The sequence below is a fragment of the Diceros bicornis genome, chromosome 27, assembly GCF_020826845.1.
Source record: "Diceros bicornis minor isolate mBicDic1 chromosome 27, mDicBic1.mat.cur, whole genome shotgun sequence".
Taxonomy (NCBI): Eukaryota; Metazoa; Chordata; class Mammalia; order Perissodactyla; family Rhinocerotidae; genus Diceros; species Diceros bicornis.
The window spans coordinates 38,626,125-38,647,451 of NC_080766.1; the positions used below are offsets into that span (position 1 = coordinate 38,626,125).

The 21,327-nt window shown below is 40.9% G+C and overlaps 1 protein-coding gene across 1 annotated transcript in view; it reads right to left on the minus strand.

Annotated features, from left to right (window-relative positions):
• ERG (ETS transcription factor ERG) overlaps positions 1-13,922 on the minus strand; it is a 188,398-nt gene extending 174,476 nt beyond the window's left edge. The window contains exons 1-2 of the mRNA XM_058523108.1: positions 13,829-13,922; positions 1,272-1,359 (exon numbers count right to left, since the gene is read on the minus strand). Of these exons, the coding sequence (XP_058379091.1) occupies positions 1,272-1,310 (39 nt within the window). The 5' untranslated portion in view covers positions 1,311-1,359; positions 13,829-13,922. The remainder of the gene's footprint in view (positions 1-1,271; positions 1,360-13,828) is intronic.
• Positions 13,923-21,327: the final 7,405 nt, after the last annotated feature.

Sequence of the window (21,327 nt, forward strand, 5' to 3'; positions counted from 1 at the left end):
TCTACCCTCGGATGAAATTCAGAATCCTCAACCCCTGGGATATCCCCTATTTCTGAAACTCCAGGAGCATCCACAAGGCTCAAAGAACCCATTTATGCTCTTATTACTTCTAATTCCACTTTCAAAGAAGTTGAATGTATATAAATATGAGTTGCACATAGTATGTAACACTCCCAAACACATTGCTTTTAAAATATGTGTGTGTATCTGTGTGTGAGTGATTTTGGAGGACATTTTACATTTTGGTCAAATAAAAAGGTAAATTTTTCAATACCGTAAACTTTCCTTTCAATGATAAGCCACTTTCCATTTTCAATAAATGTTTCAGGCAAAGAATATAAATTAGTAAAACCTACTAGACCACTCAGGGAAAATGAATTTATATGGGAAACATGAAGAACTGGCAATGTAGTGAATGATTTGGGCCAGTGTAGACAGCTGAACTAAGCACTACAGGTGTAGACAGCCTATCTGGATAATGTAGCTCAAGCCCCAAATTTTTTCTGTAACTTTTATTTGGGTCAAGTATATTAAAACCATTGCTTCGTTTCCTCCCTGTGGCTATACCCTACCCGTGTGTATGTTTAGTATTGAAATAAAAGGGCCTTGCCTTGGCACCTATCTCACTTCCTTATTCTGTCACCTCCAGAGCCACCGGGAAGAGCTGTCAGTGAGCAGTTGGGGCAGGTGTGACACGACGGGTTGCTGAAGTGTTGGCATGCCCAGATAAAACAACGTCCGGCATTGGAAATGCGAGCATTCACCCTCTAGACTCTTCCTAGGGAAACCCTAGGCAAGTGTAAAGGAGATGGCAGTAAAACAGAAGTTAGAGGAATTTGGATGTGGTGTTACATGTTCACTCAGGGGTCAACAATCTTCTTCTGCAAAGGACCAGATAGTAAACATTTTCAGTTCTGTGCGTCATATGGTCTTTGTTGCAGCTACTCGACTCTGCCACTATAGCGTGAGAGCAGCCATGGATGGGATGTAAATGAGTGAGCGTGGCTGTGTCCCAGAAGAACTTTCTTTACGGACAATGTGATCCAAATTTCATATAATTTACATGTGTTATGAGATATTCTTCTTTTGATTTCTTTTCAACCATTTAAAAATGTGAAAACCATTTTCTTAGCTCTTGGGCTGTATAAAAACAAGTGGTGGGCAGGATTTGGCCCACAGCTGTGGATGGCTGACCCCTGCATTAACTGATATATGGACAGGCATCCATGAAGATCCAGCCAGGGAAGCCTCCTAACCAAGAGGGAACCTACCTTGATATAAGCTGCTGGGTCCGGGACAGTCTGAATCATGTCCTTCAGTAGGCCAGCTCATTTACCATCCATTCAGAACCTGAGGCAGCTGGGAGACAAAAAGAGACAACACAAGTAATAATCAACAACCAGTTTCTGTGTTTTGTTTTCCATTAGGATTGAACACAACACACCAATGATAAAGGAATCACAGCTTTGCATTAAACTTGCCTGCCTAAGTATCCTTTAGGTACGTGCAGTCCATGAAGTAACTACAGAACCCATGTCTCTTCCATTGGGAATATCACTTACTTTTAGTTCCAATAAAACCCCAGTATGACAAGTCCAAAAAAACCCACATTGCTTGCAGTTCACACACATCACTTTACATGGGAAGCGTCTATGAGTGATCCTTTAAGGGAAGAAATGAGATGAAAAAATGAGACATTTTCTATTATATTGAGAGAACTGGACTTTTGAAGTTCCCACCCATACTAGTGCCGTCTACACATCTTTTTAAGCTTCAATTAAGCTCTTAATAAAAACCACAGCTACCATTCATTGACTGTTTCAGTGGCAGCCCCAGGGCTAAGGGCTCCACGTGCATTTTCTCATGTAATGCTTACCACCACTCTGAGAGCTAGCCTTCCCAGTGTCCAGTCAGGGACATGGAGACCCAGGGAGGTCACTGATGTGTCTGGGACCAGCTGGTTAATAAGTAACAAAGCCAGGATTTAGGTCAGACTGGTCTGACTCCAAGGCCCATAAGAAATTTTGGTTTGACATAATTAACAGGTTTTGCCCTGTATTTTGAAGATACTTTAATTCATTTTTAAATTAAATTTAAATTTAAATGAATTAAATGTAAAAGTGCCCATACTCTAGGGATAAATACTTCATCCAATATATTCCTTTATTCAGATTAGAAACCAGTGGGTTCTGGATATTGTCTGTCACCCCTCCCCATCCCCAGAGCCACTCTGCACCCTGCCCTGCCCCACGCCCCCCATGGCTGACCCCTACAGACTGCCTCAGGGGGGCTCCCTTGCCTCTGGCCCCTGTCAAGTCTGGCCAATAGGACACCATCTGGAGATCAGGGGGCGAGAGGAGAGAAGGGTAGGGGTATTTCCTCCCCACACCGTCCCACCACCCACTCAAGGCTCCCTCCATACGTGGTCATGGTTCTGGACATAGCTGGATTCTACGATGACCTCTCCCATCCTTGGGACCCTCCCCAGGGGCTCCAGGCTCCAGTAAGCGTTTGCCACCCAGTCTTTGGTTCTCGGTAGATATCAGCCACCAGTTGTGTTCTGGCACTGAAAACACCTTTTCTAATTTATATTTTATAAATATAAATAATTTATAAAAATATATATTTATAAATAATTTATAAATATATATTTTATAAATATAAAAAGGTGCCATCACTTTTTTTTATCGACTATCATTTTTTTTGTTTTCATCTTCGTAAATCTGGCGTATGACTCTTAGCAGCAGTAAACTATGAAATAAAAATAAACAGCTTGATTACAGGACCATAGACACAAAAGCTGCCTTTCAAGTTGGCTGTTGAACACAGTCCACCAGGGATGTGCCAAAGCACTCGCAGGAGTCCCAACTACATCTGTATCCCGCCCTTTCCGACACTCTTATGGTGCAAACACAGCCACTTCCAACAAGATGGGCTTCTCACCGGAAGCCTTCACCTCCAGGTCTGCGTGCTCAGGGTCTGTCCCCCAAAAGGGCTGCATGGAGTCCTCCCAAGATCGGGGAGCTTAGCTGGCCAAGAAGATGACAAACTTGGAAACTTAGACGTTATTTCTACTATAGCCAAATTTCTTGGAAAGTATGCAATTTTTTTCCCTAAGTTTAAAGCAAGTCCTTTTTGGGGATAATAGTTGCTCGAAAATGCAAAAGGAATGAAGCGCTATCTTGAAATTGAATTGGGTAGCCGTTGAAGGCTAAGCACTTGGGGCGCTAATGAGGGGAGAGGTCGGGAGAGGATGGGGGTCTGGCCAAAGGTATCTCGGAGCTGACTCGTCTGGCACAGGGATCTTTCAATCCTCCAAGATGGCCTCCTCCGGAGAGCAGAAGTCACCCCAGGAAAACACCACTCTGCTCCTAGGGTCATTCCATCCATCTAAGAGACATAATCTCAAACCCTGATCCCTCAAAATGGGTTTGAAAACTGAAGAGTAACAAAGAATCCTCTAGCAGAAGACCCCGTGGGATTCTCAGAGCCCTTCCCAGGAGCAGGTGAATTCTCACTTCACATGATGGGACCCTGCCAGCCTTCTGGAGATTCCAAATATAATGAAATGAAATCAACATTCTGGATGTCCGAAACCATAGAAACATCATAGAAGTTATAGCAGCCATTCAGTCTATCACCAACCAAGGTATAAACTTAATAAACAACTATTTATGTCTCCTGTCTTTTATGGGCAAGTGTAGGGTACTTTCAATGCATCAAAAATGAAACAGCAGGGAAGGGAATATGTAGATTCCAGAAGCAACAGTCCCACCACTCAACGGATGGAGATGGGGAAACAATTCATACAGATACGAGAGGTCAGTCCTGTGAGCAGGCAGCCAGTGGCAGTGCCAAATGAGGGACATGGATAACACCTAGAGGAGAGACCTGACTCATACGGAGAGACAAGCAGGTGCCACCAAGGAGCCTTGAAGAAGCAGAGCAGAGGATTGGCAGGAAGGCAGGGAAGCAGGGAACAAAGATTCCTCCCAGCCGCCCCACATTAGGGATCCGGGGTATAGGCTTGATCCTAACCCTCCACCACCACCAGCATCATCATCAAACAAAGGCATTTATTAACCATCCAGTGTGAATGCGCTGCCGTCCTCCAAACCAGATCAGCTAAAGAGCGATGCACCGAAAGACGAGGAGCACGAACGTTCTACCTTCTTCCCCACGCCTCCTCCCTCCACAAATATCCTTGACTGTTTTTGCAATCATTTGGCTGCCTGATCTTTCTCGCCGTTTGGGAGGTATTTTGCGGACTTTTTAAAGAGCACTTCTAATTTACTTTTGTGTTTCTAATGATCATTTCTCAAATACTTAGTAGTTGATGAACGACGTGATGGCTTTATGTCACTGTGGGAGCTTTTTTATTTTCCATTTTACCTGCTTTTGAACGCTTGCAGAACTTGAATCTATGTTGTCTAAAAACTCTTTCTTTAATATTTGTTTCTTACGATGAATTCATTTAATAACGTATATGTTTACGATTTTGTGTTTCATGATCCAGCGTTATTTTATTATTGGGTATCTTGAAGAATAAAATGCATTGACATTCAACAGAATTCTACTTGTCTCCCTCCTTTGTTTGTGTTTTTACAATGCCAATGGCTTACTAAACAAAAACAAATATTTGATGTGGGTTACTTTAGCTATAATTGTATGAAGTGTGGACTGGCACACAGTGCTAAAAGGAAAATAAGCATTTTGTAATTAGGGAGGAAATACTGCAAAATGGTCAAGAGAAGACCTGAATATTTGCAGAACAGAAATGGTAGTTCCCTACCCTTCTTCTCTTCCCAACTCCAATTCTGTCCTGTGTGCAAGCCCCCCCAACAGTCATGTGGACGCCCCAGTCACATGGCCATGCTCCATCAAACAGCTGCCCTGCTGGCCATCCTTCAGGCCTAGGGAAACACACACAGGATCTGCCCACAGAGATGGACTCCAGGAAAGAGGCCTGTGTGGGTCCAGAAGAGGTTCAGGCCAGTTTGGGCAGGAGCTCTGGGTTCCCAGGCACCTCAGGTGTGTTGTGGAACAGCGATGGGTGCAGCTGGAGAGGGCAAGAGTGGGACCTGGAAGGTACGGGGGCAGGGCTCCTGTGTAGGAGTGCTGGATCTGAGCAGAGGTGCAGAGTCAGGGGGAGGATGGAAGAAAGTATCTGATTTTCCTCCTCAGAAACCCAGAAAAGGCCACTTTACCCTCTAGGAGCCTTAGTTACACATCTGTAAAGTGGGGATAACATGGCTGATAATTTCCTGAGTGATAAGGGTGATAGGAGCATCTTTTGTTCCAATGAAGTGACTCTTGGCAGGCCCTAGACAGCTTCAGGATGGTCTCAGAAAGACCAAACCTTGATTAGAAGCCTGGAACTTTCAGCCTCACCTCCATCCTCCCGGGAGGCGAAGGGGGCTGGAGATTGAGTTAATAATCAATCGTGCCTATGAGATGAAACCTTCATAAAACCCCTAAAAGACAGGATTCCAAGACGTTCCAAGTTGGGGAGCACATCCACGTGCCAAATGGGAACCCCCAACTGTGTAGCCAAGTTGGACAGAAGTGTGGATAACCTGGGGACCTGATACTTTCGACTGGTGCCTGAAGCTGGGGGGCAGTCTTGTGGGATTGAGCCCTTAACCTGTAGAGTCTGACACTAACTCTGGGTAGTGTCAGAACTGAATTAAATTGTAGGATACTCTGTTGGCGTTGGAGAGTTGGAAAATTGGTTGATGGTGTTGGAAAAGACACCACATATTTGACGTCAGGAGGGGAAAAAAACCCTCAATTATCTACCTCCAAATTGACACAGGTGTGAATGTAAGATTTGGCCAGTATCAATTCCAGCTGGTGAGTATCTGAGTTGAACCACTGTTTGGCAATCTCACCTGCCTACTCCATAAGGCTTTTGTGGAGATAAAACCAAATGATGTCTAAGAAATCTCTCACAGTGCCAGGCACACAGTAAGCGCTTAATAGTGGTAATCATTGTTACTAAGAAAGTAAAAATTTTGATGCTGTATAAAGTGTTGCAACTTTGAAAAAATAATTCTCAGTAAATAAATTGCTAATTTTCATAAAGGCCCTTTGTCAATTGACTAAAACTTGAATGTTCTTAATTTAAAAATTTAATTTTTAATTTTAAGCTAACTAGTCATTAAGTGAAAACATTTTAGGCAAAATGGCTCTAAGCAAACTGATTACAATGAGTCCATTCATTGAATGAGCTAGTCATTAGGTGTACTTGTTCTAGATGAGTGGGAATTAGGCATGTCAGCCTTCTACCAGCAAAACCTACCATAAGAACTTCATAGGTCTGATTCCTGCCAAGCCAAGGGCACCCTTCCTGGAACAGTGGTCTCCTAAATGGAATGGGAGGAGGGGAGGCAAGTGAGACACCCACCCAGGGCCCACAATTTAAGGAAGCACTCCCTCTAAGGGTCCTGTAGGGGCAGGGGCAGCACCTGAGAGGGAGTGTCTCCTTAAATTTTGTGCCTCCCTTGGCTTGGCCCACCCTAGTCCCAGCCCCGGTGCCTGAAGGCCACAAGTAAGCAAGAGAGATGAGTGGGAGGTGGAAGTATGAGAAACTAAATGTGCCTTTATATTAATCAAAAAATAAGAAATTGAACTTCTCCAGTAGGATATGGCTGATCTTTCCAAATGAGTACAAATACCTGTTGCAACAGGTTGAATTATGTCATCAACCCCCAAACCCTTCATATGTTGGAGTCCAAACCCCCAGTAGCTGAGAATGTGACCTTATTAGCAGAAAGGGTCTTTACAGAGATAATCAAGTTAAAGTGAGGTCATCAGGGTGGGCCCTAATCTCATATGATTGATGTCCTTATAAGAAAAGGGAAATTTGGACACAGAGACATGTGTTGAGGGAAGATGATGTGAGGACACAGGAAGAAGATGACCATTTACAAGCCACAGAGAAGGGCCTGGGATAGATTCTCCCTCACATCCTTGGAAAGAACCAACCCTGCCCACACCTTGATATAAGACGTCTGGCCTCCAGAATAATGAGAGAATAAATTTCTGTAGTCTAAGCTCCCCAGTCTGTGGCCGTTTGTTACAGCAGCCCTGGAAAACTAATACACTTTTATTGAGGGACCAGCTGCAATACTTTAACTGATGAAGATTGGAGGCCCTGATGGGGGCATGGCCTCAGGAACCACATCCAATTTAATGGCACTATTTCTTACTGGACTGCAACTCTGTTCCAGGAACATCCCAGGCACCATGTATCGTTGTCCTGTCTACTAATCGCTCCTGGCTTAATTCTGGCAAAGGAGAGACTCTTTGACGTTGTATATCTGAAATGAGTGTCATACGGGCCCCAGCATAACCTCTCCCAACCCCTGGAATGTTTTCTGTGGAAAGCCTGACAGTCCTGAGGAGCTAAGGGGCATGTTTTGTAGATAAAATGCTGAAATCCTGCACCCTTTTTTTTTTTTTTGCATAATTAATGAACACAGAGACTCATTCCCTGTGTGTGCCTCTTGAAATGAGGTTTCAATTGAATTCAGGTAAAATAACTACAAAATAACTACAAAGCAAATTTAGTAATATGACAGAACAATACACATATCATAAAAGCACAGGTCTGTAGACACCACCCTTGGCCCTCTGGTTCTTCTGGAAGGAGTAGAAGGTGGTGGAGAAGGAGGAGTTGTGATGACCACAGTACTTATGAAGCAGTGGTTTAAAAACTCTGCAGTGTTGGGGGCAGGAACAGGTAGTGCTAGGCCAGGGGCATCTTATTTGGGAGGGACACTCAAGGAAACCAACATAACCCCTCCAAGTATACCAAAGGATCTGAGAAAAGGTCTTTGGAAGTTTGGGACCACAAATATCAAATACTACAGACACAAAATATTTATGTATTTACATTTAAAAAAAAAATTCTTGGGGCTGGCCCTGTGGTTAAGTTCAGCACGCTCCACTTCAGCAGCCCAGGTTCATGGGTTTGGTTCCCGGGTGTGGACCCCCACCACTCGTCAGCCATGCTGTGGTGGTGACCCACATACAAAATACAGGAAGACTGGGGCAGATGTTAGCTCAGGGTGAATCTTCCTCAGCAAAAAAATAAATAAATAAATAAAATTCTTGACTGGGAGGGGTAGGATTATCTGGATTTTTGTTTTTACCTTTATTTTTTTTTTTAATTTTTTGTTTATTGCAGTAACATTGGTTTATAACATTGTAAAAATTTCAGGTGTACATCATTGTACTTCTATTTCTGCATAGATTACATCATGTTCACCACCAAAATACTAATTACAACCCATCACCACACACATGTACCGAATTATCCCTTTCACCCTCCTCCCTCCCCGCTTCCCCTCTGCTAACCACCAATCCAATCTCTGCCCCATGTGTTTGTTTATTGTTGTTATTATCTACTACTTAATGAAGGAAATCATACGGTATTTGACCTTCTCCCTCTGACTTATTTCACTTTGCATTATACCCTCAATGTCCATCCATGTTGTCACAAATGGCTGGATTTCATCGTTTCTTATGGCTGAGTAGTATTCCATTGTGTATATATACCACAGCTTCTTTATCCATTTGTCCCTTGATGGGCACTTAGGTTGCTTCCAAGTCTTGGCTATTGTGAATAATGCTGCAATGAACACAGGGGTGCATGTACCTTTGCAAATTGGTGTTTTCAAGTTCTTTGGATAAATACCCAACAGTGGAATAGCTGGATCATATGGCAGTTCTATCCTTGATTTTTTGAGGAATCTCCATACTGTTTTCCATAGTGGCTGGACCAGTTTGCACTCCCACCAGCAGTGTATGAGAGTTCCCTTCTCTCCACATCCTCTCCAACGCATGTTGTTTCCTGTCTTGTTAATTATAGCCATTCTGACGGGCGTGAGGTGATATCTCATTGTAGTTTTGATTTGCATTTCCCTGATAGTTAGTGATTTTGAACATCTTTTCATGTGTCTGTTGGCCATCTGTATATCTTCTTTGGAGAAATGTCTGTTCAGGTCTTTTGCCCATTTTTTAATTGGGTTGGTAGTTTTTTTGTTGTTGAGATGCATGAGTTCTTTATATATTTTGGAGATTAAGCCCTTATCAGATGTATGGTTTGCAAATATCTTCTCCCAATTGTTAGGTTGTCTTTTCGTTTTGTTGATGGTTTCCTTTGCTGTGCAGAAGCTTTTTAGTTTGATGTAGTCCCATTTGTTTATTTTTTCTATTGTTTCTCTTGCCCGGTCAGATGTGGTGTTTGAAAAGATGTTGCTAAGACCGATGTCGAAGAGCGTACTGCCTATGTTTTCTTCTAGAATTTTCATAGTTTCAGGTCTTACATTCAAGTCTTTAATCCATTTGGAGTTAATTTTTGTGTATGGTGTAAGGTAAGGGTCTACTTTCATTTTTTTGCATGTGGCTATCCAGTTTTCCCAACACCATTTGTTGAAGAGACTTTCTTTTGCCCATTGTATGTTCTTGGCTCTTTTGTCAAAGATTAGCTGTCCATAGATGTGTGGGTTTATTTCTGGGCTTTCGATTCTATTCCATTGATCTGTGTGTCTGTTTTTGTGCCAGTATCATGCTGTTTTGGTTACTATAGCTTTGTAGTATATTTTGAAATCAGGGAGTGTGATACCTCCAGCTTTGTTCTTTTTTCTCAGGATTCCTTTAGCTATTCGGGGTCTTTTGTTGTTCCATATAAATTTTAGGATTCTTTGTTCTATTTCTGTGAAAAATGTTGTTGGAACTTTGATAGGGATTGCATTGAATCTATAGATGGCTTTAGGAAGCATGGACATCTTAACTATGTTAATTCTTCCAATCCAAGAGCACGGAATATCTTTCCATTTCTTTGTGTCTTCTTCAATTTCTTTCAGAAATGTTTTATAGTTTTCGGTGTACAGATCTTTCACCTCTTTGGTTAAGTTTATTCCTAGGTATTTTATTCTTTTTGTTGCAATTGTAAATGGGATGGTATTCTTAATTTCTCTTTCTGCTACTTCGTTGTTAGTGTACAGAAATGCAACTGATTTTTGTATGTTGATTTTGTATCCTGTAACTTTACCATATTCGTTTATTACTTCTAGAAGTTTTCTGGTGGATTCTTTAGGGTTTTCTATATATAAAATCATGTCATCTGCAAATAGTGACAGTTTCACTTTTTCCTTTCCAATTTGGATCCCTTTTATTTCTTTCTCTTGCCTGATTGCTCTGGCTAGGACTTCCAATACTATGTTAAATAGGAGTGGTGACAGTGGGCATCCTTGTCTGGTTCCTGTTCTTAGAGGGATAGCTTTCAGTTTTTCACCATTGAGGATGATATTAGCTGTGGGTTTCTGATATATGGTCTTTATTATGTTGAGGTACTTTCCTTCTATACCCATTTTATTCAGAGTTTTTATCATAAATGGATGCTGTATCTTGTCAAATGCTTTCTCTGCATCTATTGAGATGATCATGTGATTTTTGTTCTTCATTTTATTAATGTGGTGTATTACGTTGATATTTGCGAATGTTAAACCATCCCTGCATACCTGGAATAAATCCCACTTGATCATGGTGTATAATCTTTTTAACGTATTGTTGTATGCGATTTGCTAGTATTTTGTTGAGGATTTTCGCATCGATGTTCATCAGTGATATTGGCCTGTAATTTTCTTTTTTTGTGTTGTCCTTGTCTGGTTTTGGTATCAGGGTAATGTCAGCTTCGTAGAATGAGTTAGGGAGCTTCCCCCCCTCCTCAATTTTTTGGAAGAGTTTGAGAAGGATAGGTATTAAGTCTTCTTTGAATGTTTGGTAGAATTCACCAGGGAAGCCGTCTGGTCCTGGACTTTTATTTTTGGGGAGGTTTTTGATTACTGTTTCGATCTCCTTACTGGTGATTGGTCTATTCAAATTCTCTACTTCTTCTTGATCCAGTTTTGGAGGGTTGTATGATTCTAAGAATTTATCCATTTCTTCCAGATTGTCAAATTGGTTGGCATATAGCTTTTCATAGTATTCTCTTATAATCTTTTGTATTTCTGAGGTGTCTGTTGTAACCTCTCCTCTTTCATTTCTGATTTTACTTATTTGTGCCTTCTCTCTTTTTTTCTTGGTGAGTCTAGCTAAAGGTTTGTCAATTTTGTTGATCTTTTCAAAGAACCAGCTCTTGGTTTTGTTAATTTTTTCTATTGTTTTTTTGGTCTCTATTTCATTTATTTCTGCTCTGATTTTTATTATTTCCCTTCTTCTACTGATTTTGGGCTGTTTGTTCTTCTTTTTCCAGTTCCTTTAGGTGCATTGTTAGATTGTTTATTTGAGATTTTTCTTGTTTGTTGAGATAGGCCTGTATCGCTATAAACTTCCCTCTTAGAACCGCTTTTGCTGTATCCCATAAATTCTGGCATGTATTTTCATTTTCATTTGTCTCCAGGTATTTTTTGATTTCTTCTTTGATTTCTTCGTTAACCCAGTTGTTGTTCAGTAGCATTTTGTTTAATCTCCACGTATTTGTGGCCTTTCTGATTTTCTTCCTATAGTTGATTTCTAGTTTCATACCGTTGTGGTCAGAAAAGATGCTTGGTATTATTTCAATCTTCTTAAATTTATGGAGACTTGTTTTGTGGCCTAATATGTGATCAATCCTGGAGAAGGTTCCATGTGCATTTGAAAAGAATGTGTATTCTTCGGTTTTTGGATGGAATGCTCTGTATATATCTACTAGGTCCATCTGTTCTAGTGTGTCGTTTAAGGCCAATGTTTCCTTATTGATCTTCTGTTTGGATAATCTATCCGTTGGTGTAAGTGGAGTGTTAAAGTCCCCTACTATTATTGTGTTACTGTCTATTTCCGTTTTTATGTCTGTTAATAATTGCTTTATATATTTAGGTGCACCTACATTGGGTGCGTAGATATTTACAAGTGTTACATCCTCTTGTTGGATTGTTCCCGTGATCATTATGTAATGCCCTTCTTTGTCTCTTTTTACAGTTTTTGTTTTAAAGTCTATTTTGTCTGATATGAGTACTGCTACCCCAGCTTTCTTTTCATTGCCATTTGCATGGAGTATCTTTTTCCATCCCTTCACTTTCAGTTTGTGAGTGTCTTTAGGTCTGAAGTGTGTCTCTTGTATGCAGCATATATATGGGTCTTGCTTTTTTATCCAGTCAGCCACCCTATGCCTTTTAATGGGAGCATTTAGTCCATTGACATTTAAAGTAGCTATTGATAAGTATGTACTTACTGCCATTTTTTAACTTTTTTTTTTTTTCCCTCAGTGTTTTAGTAGTCCTTCTCTGTTCCTTACTTCTTCTATACAGAATTGATGGTCACTTTAGTTTGACCTCTGTCTGAAAGCTGTACTCTTTAACTACCCTCCTCCCTCCTTTTATGTTTTTAATATCATATCTAACCTCTTTTTTGTGTATTTGTATCCATTACGTTCTAATCATGGAAATAGATAATTTTTCCTATTTGTGGTCTTCTCTTTTCCCCTTAAATCAGTCCCTTGAACATTTCTTGTAGCACTGGTTTCTTGGTGACAAACTCCTTTAATTTTTGCTTATCTGGGAAAATTTTGATCTCTCCTTCCATTTTGAATGATAACCTTGCTGGGTAGAGTATTCTTGGCTGTAGGTTTTTTCCTTTTAGCACTTTAAATATATCATGCCATTCTCTTCTAGCCTGTAAGGTTTCTGCTGAGAAGTCAGCTGATAGCCTTATGGGGTTTCCTTTGTATGTAACTTGACATTCTCTTGCGGCTTTTAGGATTCTCTCTTTATCTTTAATTCTGGACATTTTGATTATGATGTGTCTTGGTGTGGGCCTCTTTGGGTTTATCTTGTTTGGGCCTCTCTGTGCTTCCTGTACCTGGATGTCTGTTTCCTTCCTTAGGTTAGGGAAGTTTTCATCTATTATTTCTTGAAATAGATTCTCTGACCCCTTGTCTCGCTCTTCTCCTTCTGGGACACCTATAACACAGATGTTAGTGCGCTTGATGTTGTCCCAGAGGTCCCTTAGACTGTCCTCACTCTTTTTAATTATTTTCTCTTTTACCTGTTCACCTTGGGTAATTTCTTCTAGTCTTTCTTCCAGCTCACAGATCCGTTCTTCTGTATCCTCTACTCTGCTTTTGAGTCCCTCTAATGAATTTTTCATTTCCAGTATTGTATTCTTCCTTTCTGATTGGTTCTTTTTTATATCTTCCATTTCTTTGTTGACATTCTCACTGAGTTCATCTATTCTTCTCCCCAGATCAGTGAGCATCCTTAACACTCTTAGTTTGAACTCTCTGTCAGGTAGGTTGCTCATTTCTGTTTCACTTAGTTCCTTTTCTGGGGTTTTGTCCTGTTCCCTTACTTGGAATGTATTCTTTTGCCTCCTCATTTTGCCTCCTTCCCTGTGCTTGTGTCTACGTATTAGGTAGGTCAGCTACGTCTCCTGCTCTTGGATAGGTGACCTTATGTAAGTGATGCCTTAGGAGGCTTCCAGTGTGCTTCCCTCAGTTCTCAATGTTCCAGGAGTGGCCCCTATGTGGGCTACGTGTGTCCTTCTGTTGTGGCCTGTTTGCTCTCCCTGTAGGCACCCAGGGAGGCTGAGTTATGCTCCTGGCCAGCTGTTGTAATGCTCAGCTGCTTGTAGTTGTTGTGGGCCCTTCAGTCTCTTTATCAGGTGTGGGGAGCCCCAGCACAGTTGGCTGTAAGTTCTAATAGCACATTTGTGTTGCAGTATTTCTTTTAACTGAGTAGGCCCCCAGCATGGCAGGTTGTTAGGCTCAGGGCCTTACAATTGCAGTAAGCCTCTAGCCTATTATGTCTGGGAGGGGTAGGATTATCTGGATTTTTGTTTTTACCTTTAATTGCCCTCGGCTCCACCATCTTTTGTCTCTGTGAGTCATTTGTCTTGCTTTTGGTCAACACAGCTTTCCTTGGGTCTTCAAAAATCTTGGAACAATCTGAAAGAGAATATGAATATATTAAACTTTGGGTTTTTTCCAAATATTAATACCAAGGATCAATTGTATGTTTAATAACAAAATCTATTTCTTAAACATTATTTTTAAAAATCCTAAAAGGGGAATGAATTTAAAATCCATCCCTTTAAAAAGAACGAGGTGTGGCAAACTTCCTCTGAGGGAAATTCAGCATTATGAAGCAAAAATTAAGAATGAAATACAGGCCAAGCCTGAACTGAAGCACACGTATACTTTCGCAAGGAAAATATTTTGAAAATGTTTTCCTTTCCTTACATCCCCTAGCTTTAATAATAATGATTTCCCCAGATCATTCTTTTAGCACTTTTCTCTGCTCAAAACAAAGAGTAATGGGGTTTATCAAACATCCTGAGGACTGTAATTAAACAATTGTTTGAGTCCCGGGAAAGAAACAATCCTTTTAATTTGTAGATGCAAAGAGGATCCGTACTTTTAAAAGATTAGAACACTGCCAAACTTTTTAAAAGAATAAAAGAAAGAAATCTTTCTTAAAATATGCCTGTCGGTGGAGCTCTACAATACAATCTCTTTTTTTTTTGGAGATACGGGAATTTCTGTGCTTATGCAACTTTCCAAGTTAAATATCCAACCCCAAAATATATTTAATAGAATCCTCACAACATAACAAATTGCAAATGGCAATTGTTTCAGTTAAAAATATTTTCAAATTAGAAAATGTCTTAAGTATTGCGTCAAAATCAATATTTGCAATGGGCAGTATGATTTATAAATGGTTCCGCAGGCCAGCTGGCCCTCCCACTCTACTCAAGAGGCCCCCAGCCAACTCCACCTGAAGGCTTTGGGATAGCACATAGAGACATTTAATCCAAATTGCCCAACTGTCACAGCAAAATGTTTGTTACGACATGAAAATACAAATTCTTGGGAAAAAAATTAGGATACAAAACCACATACATAGTATGATTCCAATATTGTAAAAAGAAGAAAAAAATAGGTAGGTGAAAGACAAGAGGGAAAGTAAAAAGAGAAGGAGGATAACTCAAAAGAAGTACACAAAATTGCTAACAGAAGTGGTCTTTGGGTTTCTGATGTGAATTACAGGGCAGTCTTATTTTCTTCTTTATAGTTTTGGGTATTTTCCAAGTTTTCAGAGCCAAGAATATGCATCTTGATAATCAGAAAGAAACTAAGCAATAGCCAAGACACGGAAACAACCTAAGTGTCCACTGATGGATGAATGGATAAAGAAAATGTGGTATATACACAAAATGGAATATTATTCAGCCATAAAAAAGAATGAAATCTTGCCATTTGTGACAACATGGATGGACCTTGAGGGCATTGTACTAAGTGAAATAAGTCAGACAAAGAATGATAAATACCATGTGATCTCTCTTATACATGGAATCAAACACAAAAAAGAAGTCCATAGATACACAGAACGGATTGGTGGTTGCCAAAGGCAGGAGGTGGGGGTGGGTGAAATGAGTGAAGAGGGTCAAAGGCACAAACTTTCAGTTATAAAATAATTAAGTCCTGGGGATATAATGCACAGCATGGCAATTACAGTTAATAATACTGTATTGCATATTTGAAAGTTGCTGAGAGTAGAACTTAAAAGTTCTCATCATAAGAAAAAAATTTGTAACTATGTGTGGTGATGGATGTTAACTAGACTTACTATGGTTACCATTTTGCAATATTTTCAAATATTGAACCATTATGTTGTACACCTGAAATTAATATAATGTCATATGTCAATTATACCTCAATTAAAACAAGAAAAAAACTAAGTAATAATCACTGTATAATCCTAAACATATTTTCAAAGTGTTTTCTGGAAGGCGATGTATGACTTCTACCATCCAGCCTCATGGAGCAGTGTAGGCTCCCATATTCAGTGACAGGGTGTTTAGCAGGACAGGGGAGGATAATGGCCAATTAGATCATGCGTGTGTGGCTGCACAGATCTTGAGTTAATGAAGGTGTTCCCAAATTTCTTTTTCTCTAAATCCAAAAGCCAATATTGATTCTTACTTGGTTAAATACTTTCCACGGATAAGTGGTTAAAATATTATTTAGTTTCCAATTGCTGCAAAAGAAATAAGAGCTCTAAAAGCATGGGCTAAGATTTCTTATCCTATGCCACCCTATAGTATATTTTTGTGCCAAAACCTTTACTATGCTGAATGAATCACCCAATTTATGACTGAACATTGTTGGACCTGAAATGACACAAGTAAATAAAGCCCAGAGAAGATTCTATTAAATATATGCAATGGGTATTTTTAAAATAGCGTTATAGAATTATTAATATTTCATTTATCCAGAGGGCATTTATCTGACAATGTAAATTATCCATAACACAGCTGAGAAGCCACAAATGGTCCAAAAAGATGTCACAAGGTCCTGGGAGAGAAGCTTTGCCAGACAAAGGCACACTACCAGCCAGATGAGGTAACAGCTGGCCCAATCAAAGCAAAAAGTCAGAAAATTATGAAAACGAAGCTGAAGAACTCAAAAAATACAGCCGTTTGAGAACTCTGGTATGACAGCAAACTGTTCAACCCAGCCCAGTAGCCCCTGGTCCTGCAGAAAGCAGAGATCAAGAAACCACATGACCTGTGTGAGGACGCGCAGCCCCGCCACAGCCAAGTGTGACAACCCGTCACCCTCGGATTCAGTGACCTCTGTATTCTGCGTCGTGAGAGGTTGAAGGATGCATGCGATCATCAGGAAGTTCTCATTGGAAATGGTTAAAGCCAAACACAACCAAGCACCTGAACAGTAAGCTTAATTTGCCAAAGCAGGCAGGGTGCATCACCAGAAAGAGCCCTGCACTTGGAGCCCCAGGTTTGTGCTGACCCACCAGCAGCCAGCAGAGCCACTCTTGGCCTCAGTTTGCTCATCCACAAGGAGAGGTGGTGCAAGGCGGGGTTTGTGGCAGTGTCAAGTGGACAGAGGCAAGGCATTGTTGTGTTCAGGGATGCGTGACTTCCTTGTTCCTCAAACATGCTGGACAAGGAGCCGCTCCCTACCCACAGATTTTCCTGGCCCCCTTGTGTCAGCAACAGTGAATATTTCATAAGCTGAGGTCGACTACTGGGAAGATGGAAAACTAGATATCCAGGAGAGCTGCCTTCACGACAGAAAATACCGTGGACCTTGGTGAACAACAGAAGTCTTTTGTAAGAAGGCTCCATTCCAACCAGCAACACCAGGGACAAAGGGGCAGCACTCATGTCCACAGTCATGGTGAATACAGTCATGGAGGAGCCAGCTTATTCATTTATAGCCCCCCAAAGGTGGCGAAGGCAGTAGACACAACTGGTTGCCTCCCTCACTCCTACAAAAGGAACCTCAACTTTGATTGGGTGTGTAGCCCACCACCTCAACATGTCCCGGGGAAGGTTGACCCAGCCCTAACTTCAGGAGGAAATCTCATCACTGGGCACCCCTTCCTCTTGCCACTGATTGGTTTAGGGATGGACATGTGATATAATTCTGGCCAATTCAACACTGGGGGAAGTGAGTTAGAGGACTTCTGGAAAAGTTTCTTGGCTGACGAAGAAAGGTCATATGATGTTGTCCTGTCTATGTGACACTTGAAATGGTGACAGCCATCCTAGGACCATGAGAGGAGGTAGCCTAAGGATGAAACCAATGTGCTGTGGATATCTGGGAACAAATGAAGGAAATCCCCTGTGATTCTACTAAGGGCAGGGAAGAGAAGAATTAGCCAACCCTGAAGGCATAAAGCATCCTATATTCTATAGTGTCTACAATCAAAAGAGCCACCTTCTGCTCTTTTACCATCTGTATCCAACTTAAACAGTTATGCTGAATATGCTCTTTTGTTCTAATTTTAAAATAAAATGTTCTGCTGGAAATTAGTTCAGCCCATAAATCTCCCTACTTACAACATTATATCTAAGACTCGGGAAACAAATAGCTATCATCAAGATAAGTGATCTATCTCCTATATATGTCTTGAGTGTCCAGGTACTGGAAGTAACATAGGACATGCCCTCAATAAACAAAGAGTTTGATGGGGGGATTATACTTTTAGTTAAATGACTGATTGGAGGCAGAATGTGGTGAAGGTCGTAAAAGAGGTACAAAAGAGGAAGCAATTCCATCGAGCACCATGGAATGACAATGCCTCTTCAGAGTAGTTAGTATATGATGGGCACTTAGTATTCAATAGGTGGGAATGGGGAGGAGAGCATGTAAGGCAGAGGAGACAGATGAGCAAAAGTATGAAGACCAAAGAGCGTACTTGAGAGAGGCACACTGTAGGGAGAGTCTCATTTACTCTCAGAACACAGCTCAGAAATTTTGAACGATTTGTCTATAATTAAGGAGAATTCCATTCATATTTGTCTCCTTCCATGATCTAAACTCAACCTGACTTTCAAATCCATTCATTCATTCAATTGTTCCTCCAGCCAGCCAGCCACCCATTATCCATCATCCATCATCCATCCATCCACCCATTCATTATCCATCATGCATCCATCCATCCATCATCCATCACCCATCATTCATCCATCCACCCATCCATCCTTCTATCCAATACACACTGACTCAATTTCTTCCATGTACAATCACTGAGCTAAGCACTAACTACAGGTGGGCTTTGCCATGAGTTCAGAGTCTAGCAAAAGAGACAGAGTTGTAAAGAAACAATCACAAATACCAACTCCCCCATTGCCTTGTTTGACCTGCATAAGGGAGTTATTCAGGCAGAATATAATTGAGGACACCACCTGAACTATTTGGGAGACTGAAGGAGAAAAATAAAACAGCCAGGAACACAGGGAGGAGCAGTCAGAGTACTAGGAAAGAGCAAGAAAGGATCCAAGTCCTGGAAGCCAAGAAAGGACATTCAGTAAGGCAGAAAGAGTTCACAGCATCTAACCTGCAGAGAGATGAATGAGCCTTAGAAATTCGATCAACCAACCACACCTATTGAGAACAAGTACTGGATTTGGCAAGTCAAAACCTCTTGGTGGCCTCTAACAAAGTTGCCAGTTTCCAAGCATTCAGGTGGGTAAGGTGTGAAGGCTTTGTGAAGGTCAATGTAGGCTATTCATGAAAGAAGTTGAGCAACAAAGAGAAAAGAGGGGAGAGTAGTTCAAGGAAAAAGCACTAATGCGTTCATCCACCCAACATCTGTTGCATGCCCACCGTGTTTGGGAAATTGCTAGCAGCTAAGGATGCAACAGTGCATAAGATTCAGTCCCGCCCTCAAGAAGTTTACAATCCAATTAGAAGAAGGTTTATCTTATTTGTCTAGTTTGTCAAGAATGAGAAAAGCAGGTACGTTTATAGATAGGATAGAGGGAACAGTGGAGTAGTACAGATAGAGCTTCTAGAGACAGGAACCAGGGGTGTTCTAGTCCAGAAGAGGCAGAGGAAAGGTCAGAGCACAACAGCACATTGCTGGGGTCAGCTCTGGCAGGTGGGAAGGACCCCAAAGCCTCAGAAAAAGTGGTGTGCTACTGGATGTTTAACAACCCGCTCTTTAAGGGAAAGTCTGATTTGAAGCATTTGGCAGCTTAACTATTCCTATATGGCCAATTTCAAGGGACCAACAGGAGTCCCTGAGTGCAGAGTTGGATAGAGATGTGTACGATCGCTCTAGCAAGCCCACAGGAGCTGGCCCTAGCACACCTGTGTTCCAGAAGCAAGAAACACAAGTGCCTGAAACTATTGTGAAGGAAAAGGGTGATTGGCAGAGGTGATCTGGAAAGACCAGCCAAAACAGCTGCTCTCCTAGTAGCTGAGTCCCTGTGACGAGTCACTTCTGGGGAAAGCAAAAGCCAGGGAGTTCCAAAGCAAGAATATATGGCAGACCCCAGTGCTCTTAAATCTCTTCCATACAAGCTCTTCTGCTTCTGAACCTGGTTAGTAGCCCAAAACATATGTTGTTTATTGTTATCTTCCTCTAAGTGACATGGTTAGTGTGTGTGTGTCTGTACATTTCCACTTGTAAATCACTGTGCTGTGTTAGCCGCTATAACTTAGAGGCAATTCTTGGAATCTTATAGAATTCCCCAAAGGGTCTCCTTTTACTCTCCGTCATAGAGAAATGTTGCAAAAATAAACAAGAGCAGCTTTGCCGGAAGAAAATGGCAAGAGTCTCCATGAATCATGTCTGAGCCATGTAATGGCCATGACTGTAAGTTTCTTGTCAGTTTTGTTTGGTTTGGTTGGGTTGGTTTTCATTTCATTTTGTTTTTTAGGGTCAGTCTTTTTGCCATTCACAACACTAAATCAACCTCCATCCACAATGCTTATTCCCTGTTCTTTTTTCATGGAGACAGCAAAATGAGTATAAACATTAATGCGTCTATACGCACCAACTTATAAAGCCCATGATGTTCTTGAAGGAATTAAACATTCAGGGTCTTTCTCTCCTTCTCAGACTTGTCATTTGGACGTGAAAGCATTCAAGCCGATCTCAGGGTGGAAGGTGCGGCTGCCAGTTTCCACCAGAACAAAACACACAGCTGCAAAACAGCTCCATGGCCCCTCAGTCTGGGGACCATGGTCTGCCTCGAGGTCCCCAGTAAAAATGAGACATTTGAAGGAAAACATGCTGCATTTGAAAGGCGGGTGACATCAAGAAAGGGAAAACAACTATAAATACTACTTCTCTCTCGTTTTACACTGAGCCTTCTGTTAGGGGAAACACATTTACCAGAGGGATTTTTTTTTCCTAAGTTCAACTGGAAAAACATAAATATTTAGTCATCGCATAACAGCAGACAACTGACAAGCGGGCCACAGATTAAAGGAACATTATGTATTTCTAAGAAAGTTCATCAAACAAAATATATATCTTTGAGAACAGAATCCCAAAGTCTGTTTTAGAAGCAAATTCAACCTTCCTAAAGAATTTATGGTCAAATCTTAAAGACAGCAAATGCATTGATACCATCTTTGCCAACAATGAAGTCTGTTTCATATTTTCAAATTAACAACATTGGACAGAAAATAATTAAAACATTGTTAATAATACATAATTGCTTTTGAGATTGTATATAAAAATAACTGATCGCCAGTTAAATTAATCAATATTTATTAACATCTCAATATTATAAACAAGAAATGCAAAATTCCAGAGTAGCAAGACAATCCATAATAGAACAAAAATGAAAATAACTTACATTAATAGAGTAAGGGGCCCAAGGAATGTTACAGATCATCATTGTTAGAAGAAATTCCTTCTTTCAGCATCACTCTGATGCTCGTAGAAAGCAGATGTCTTTATTTTGAATATAGTATGGAGAGGCAGACAGGAAGAGGGTAGAAGCTTTCCTAAGAAAAATCAGCTAGCAGAAAGAACGGCAGGAAGGCAAAAAGAAAAGAATAAAGGCAGAAAAGAAAAA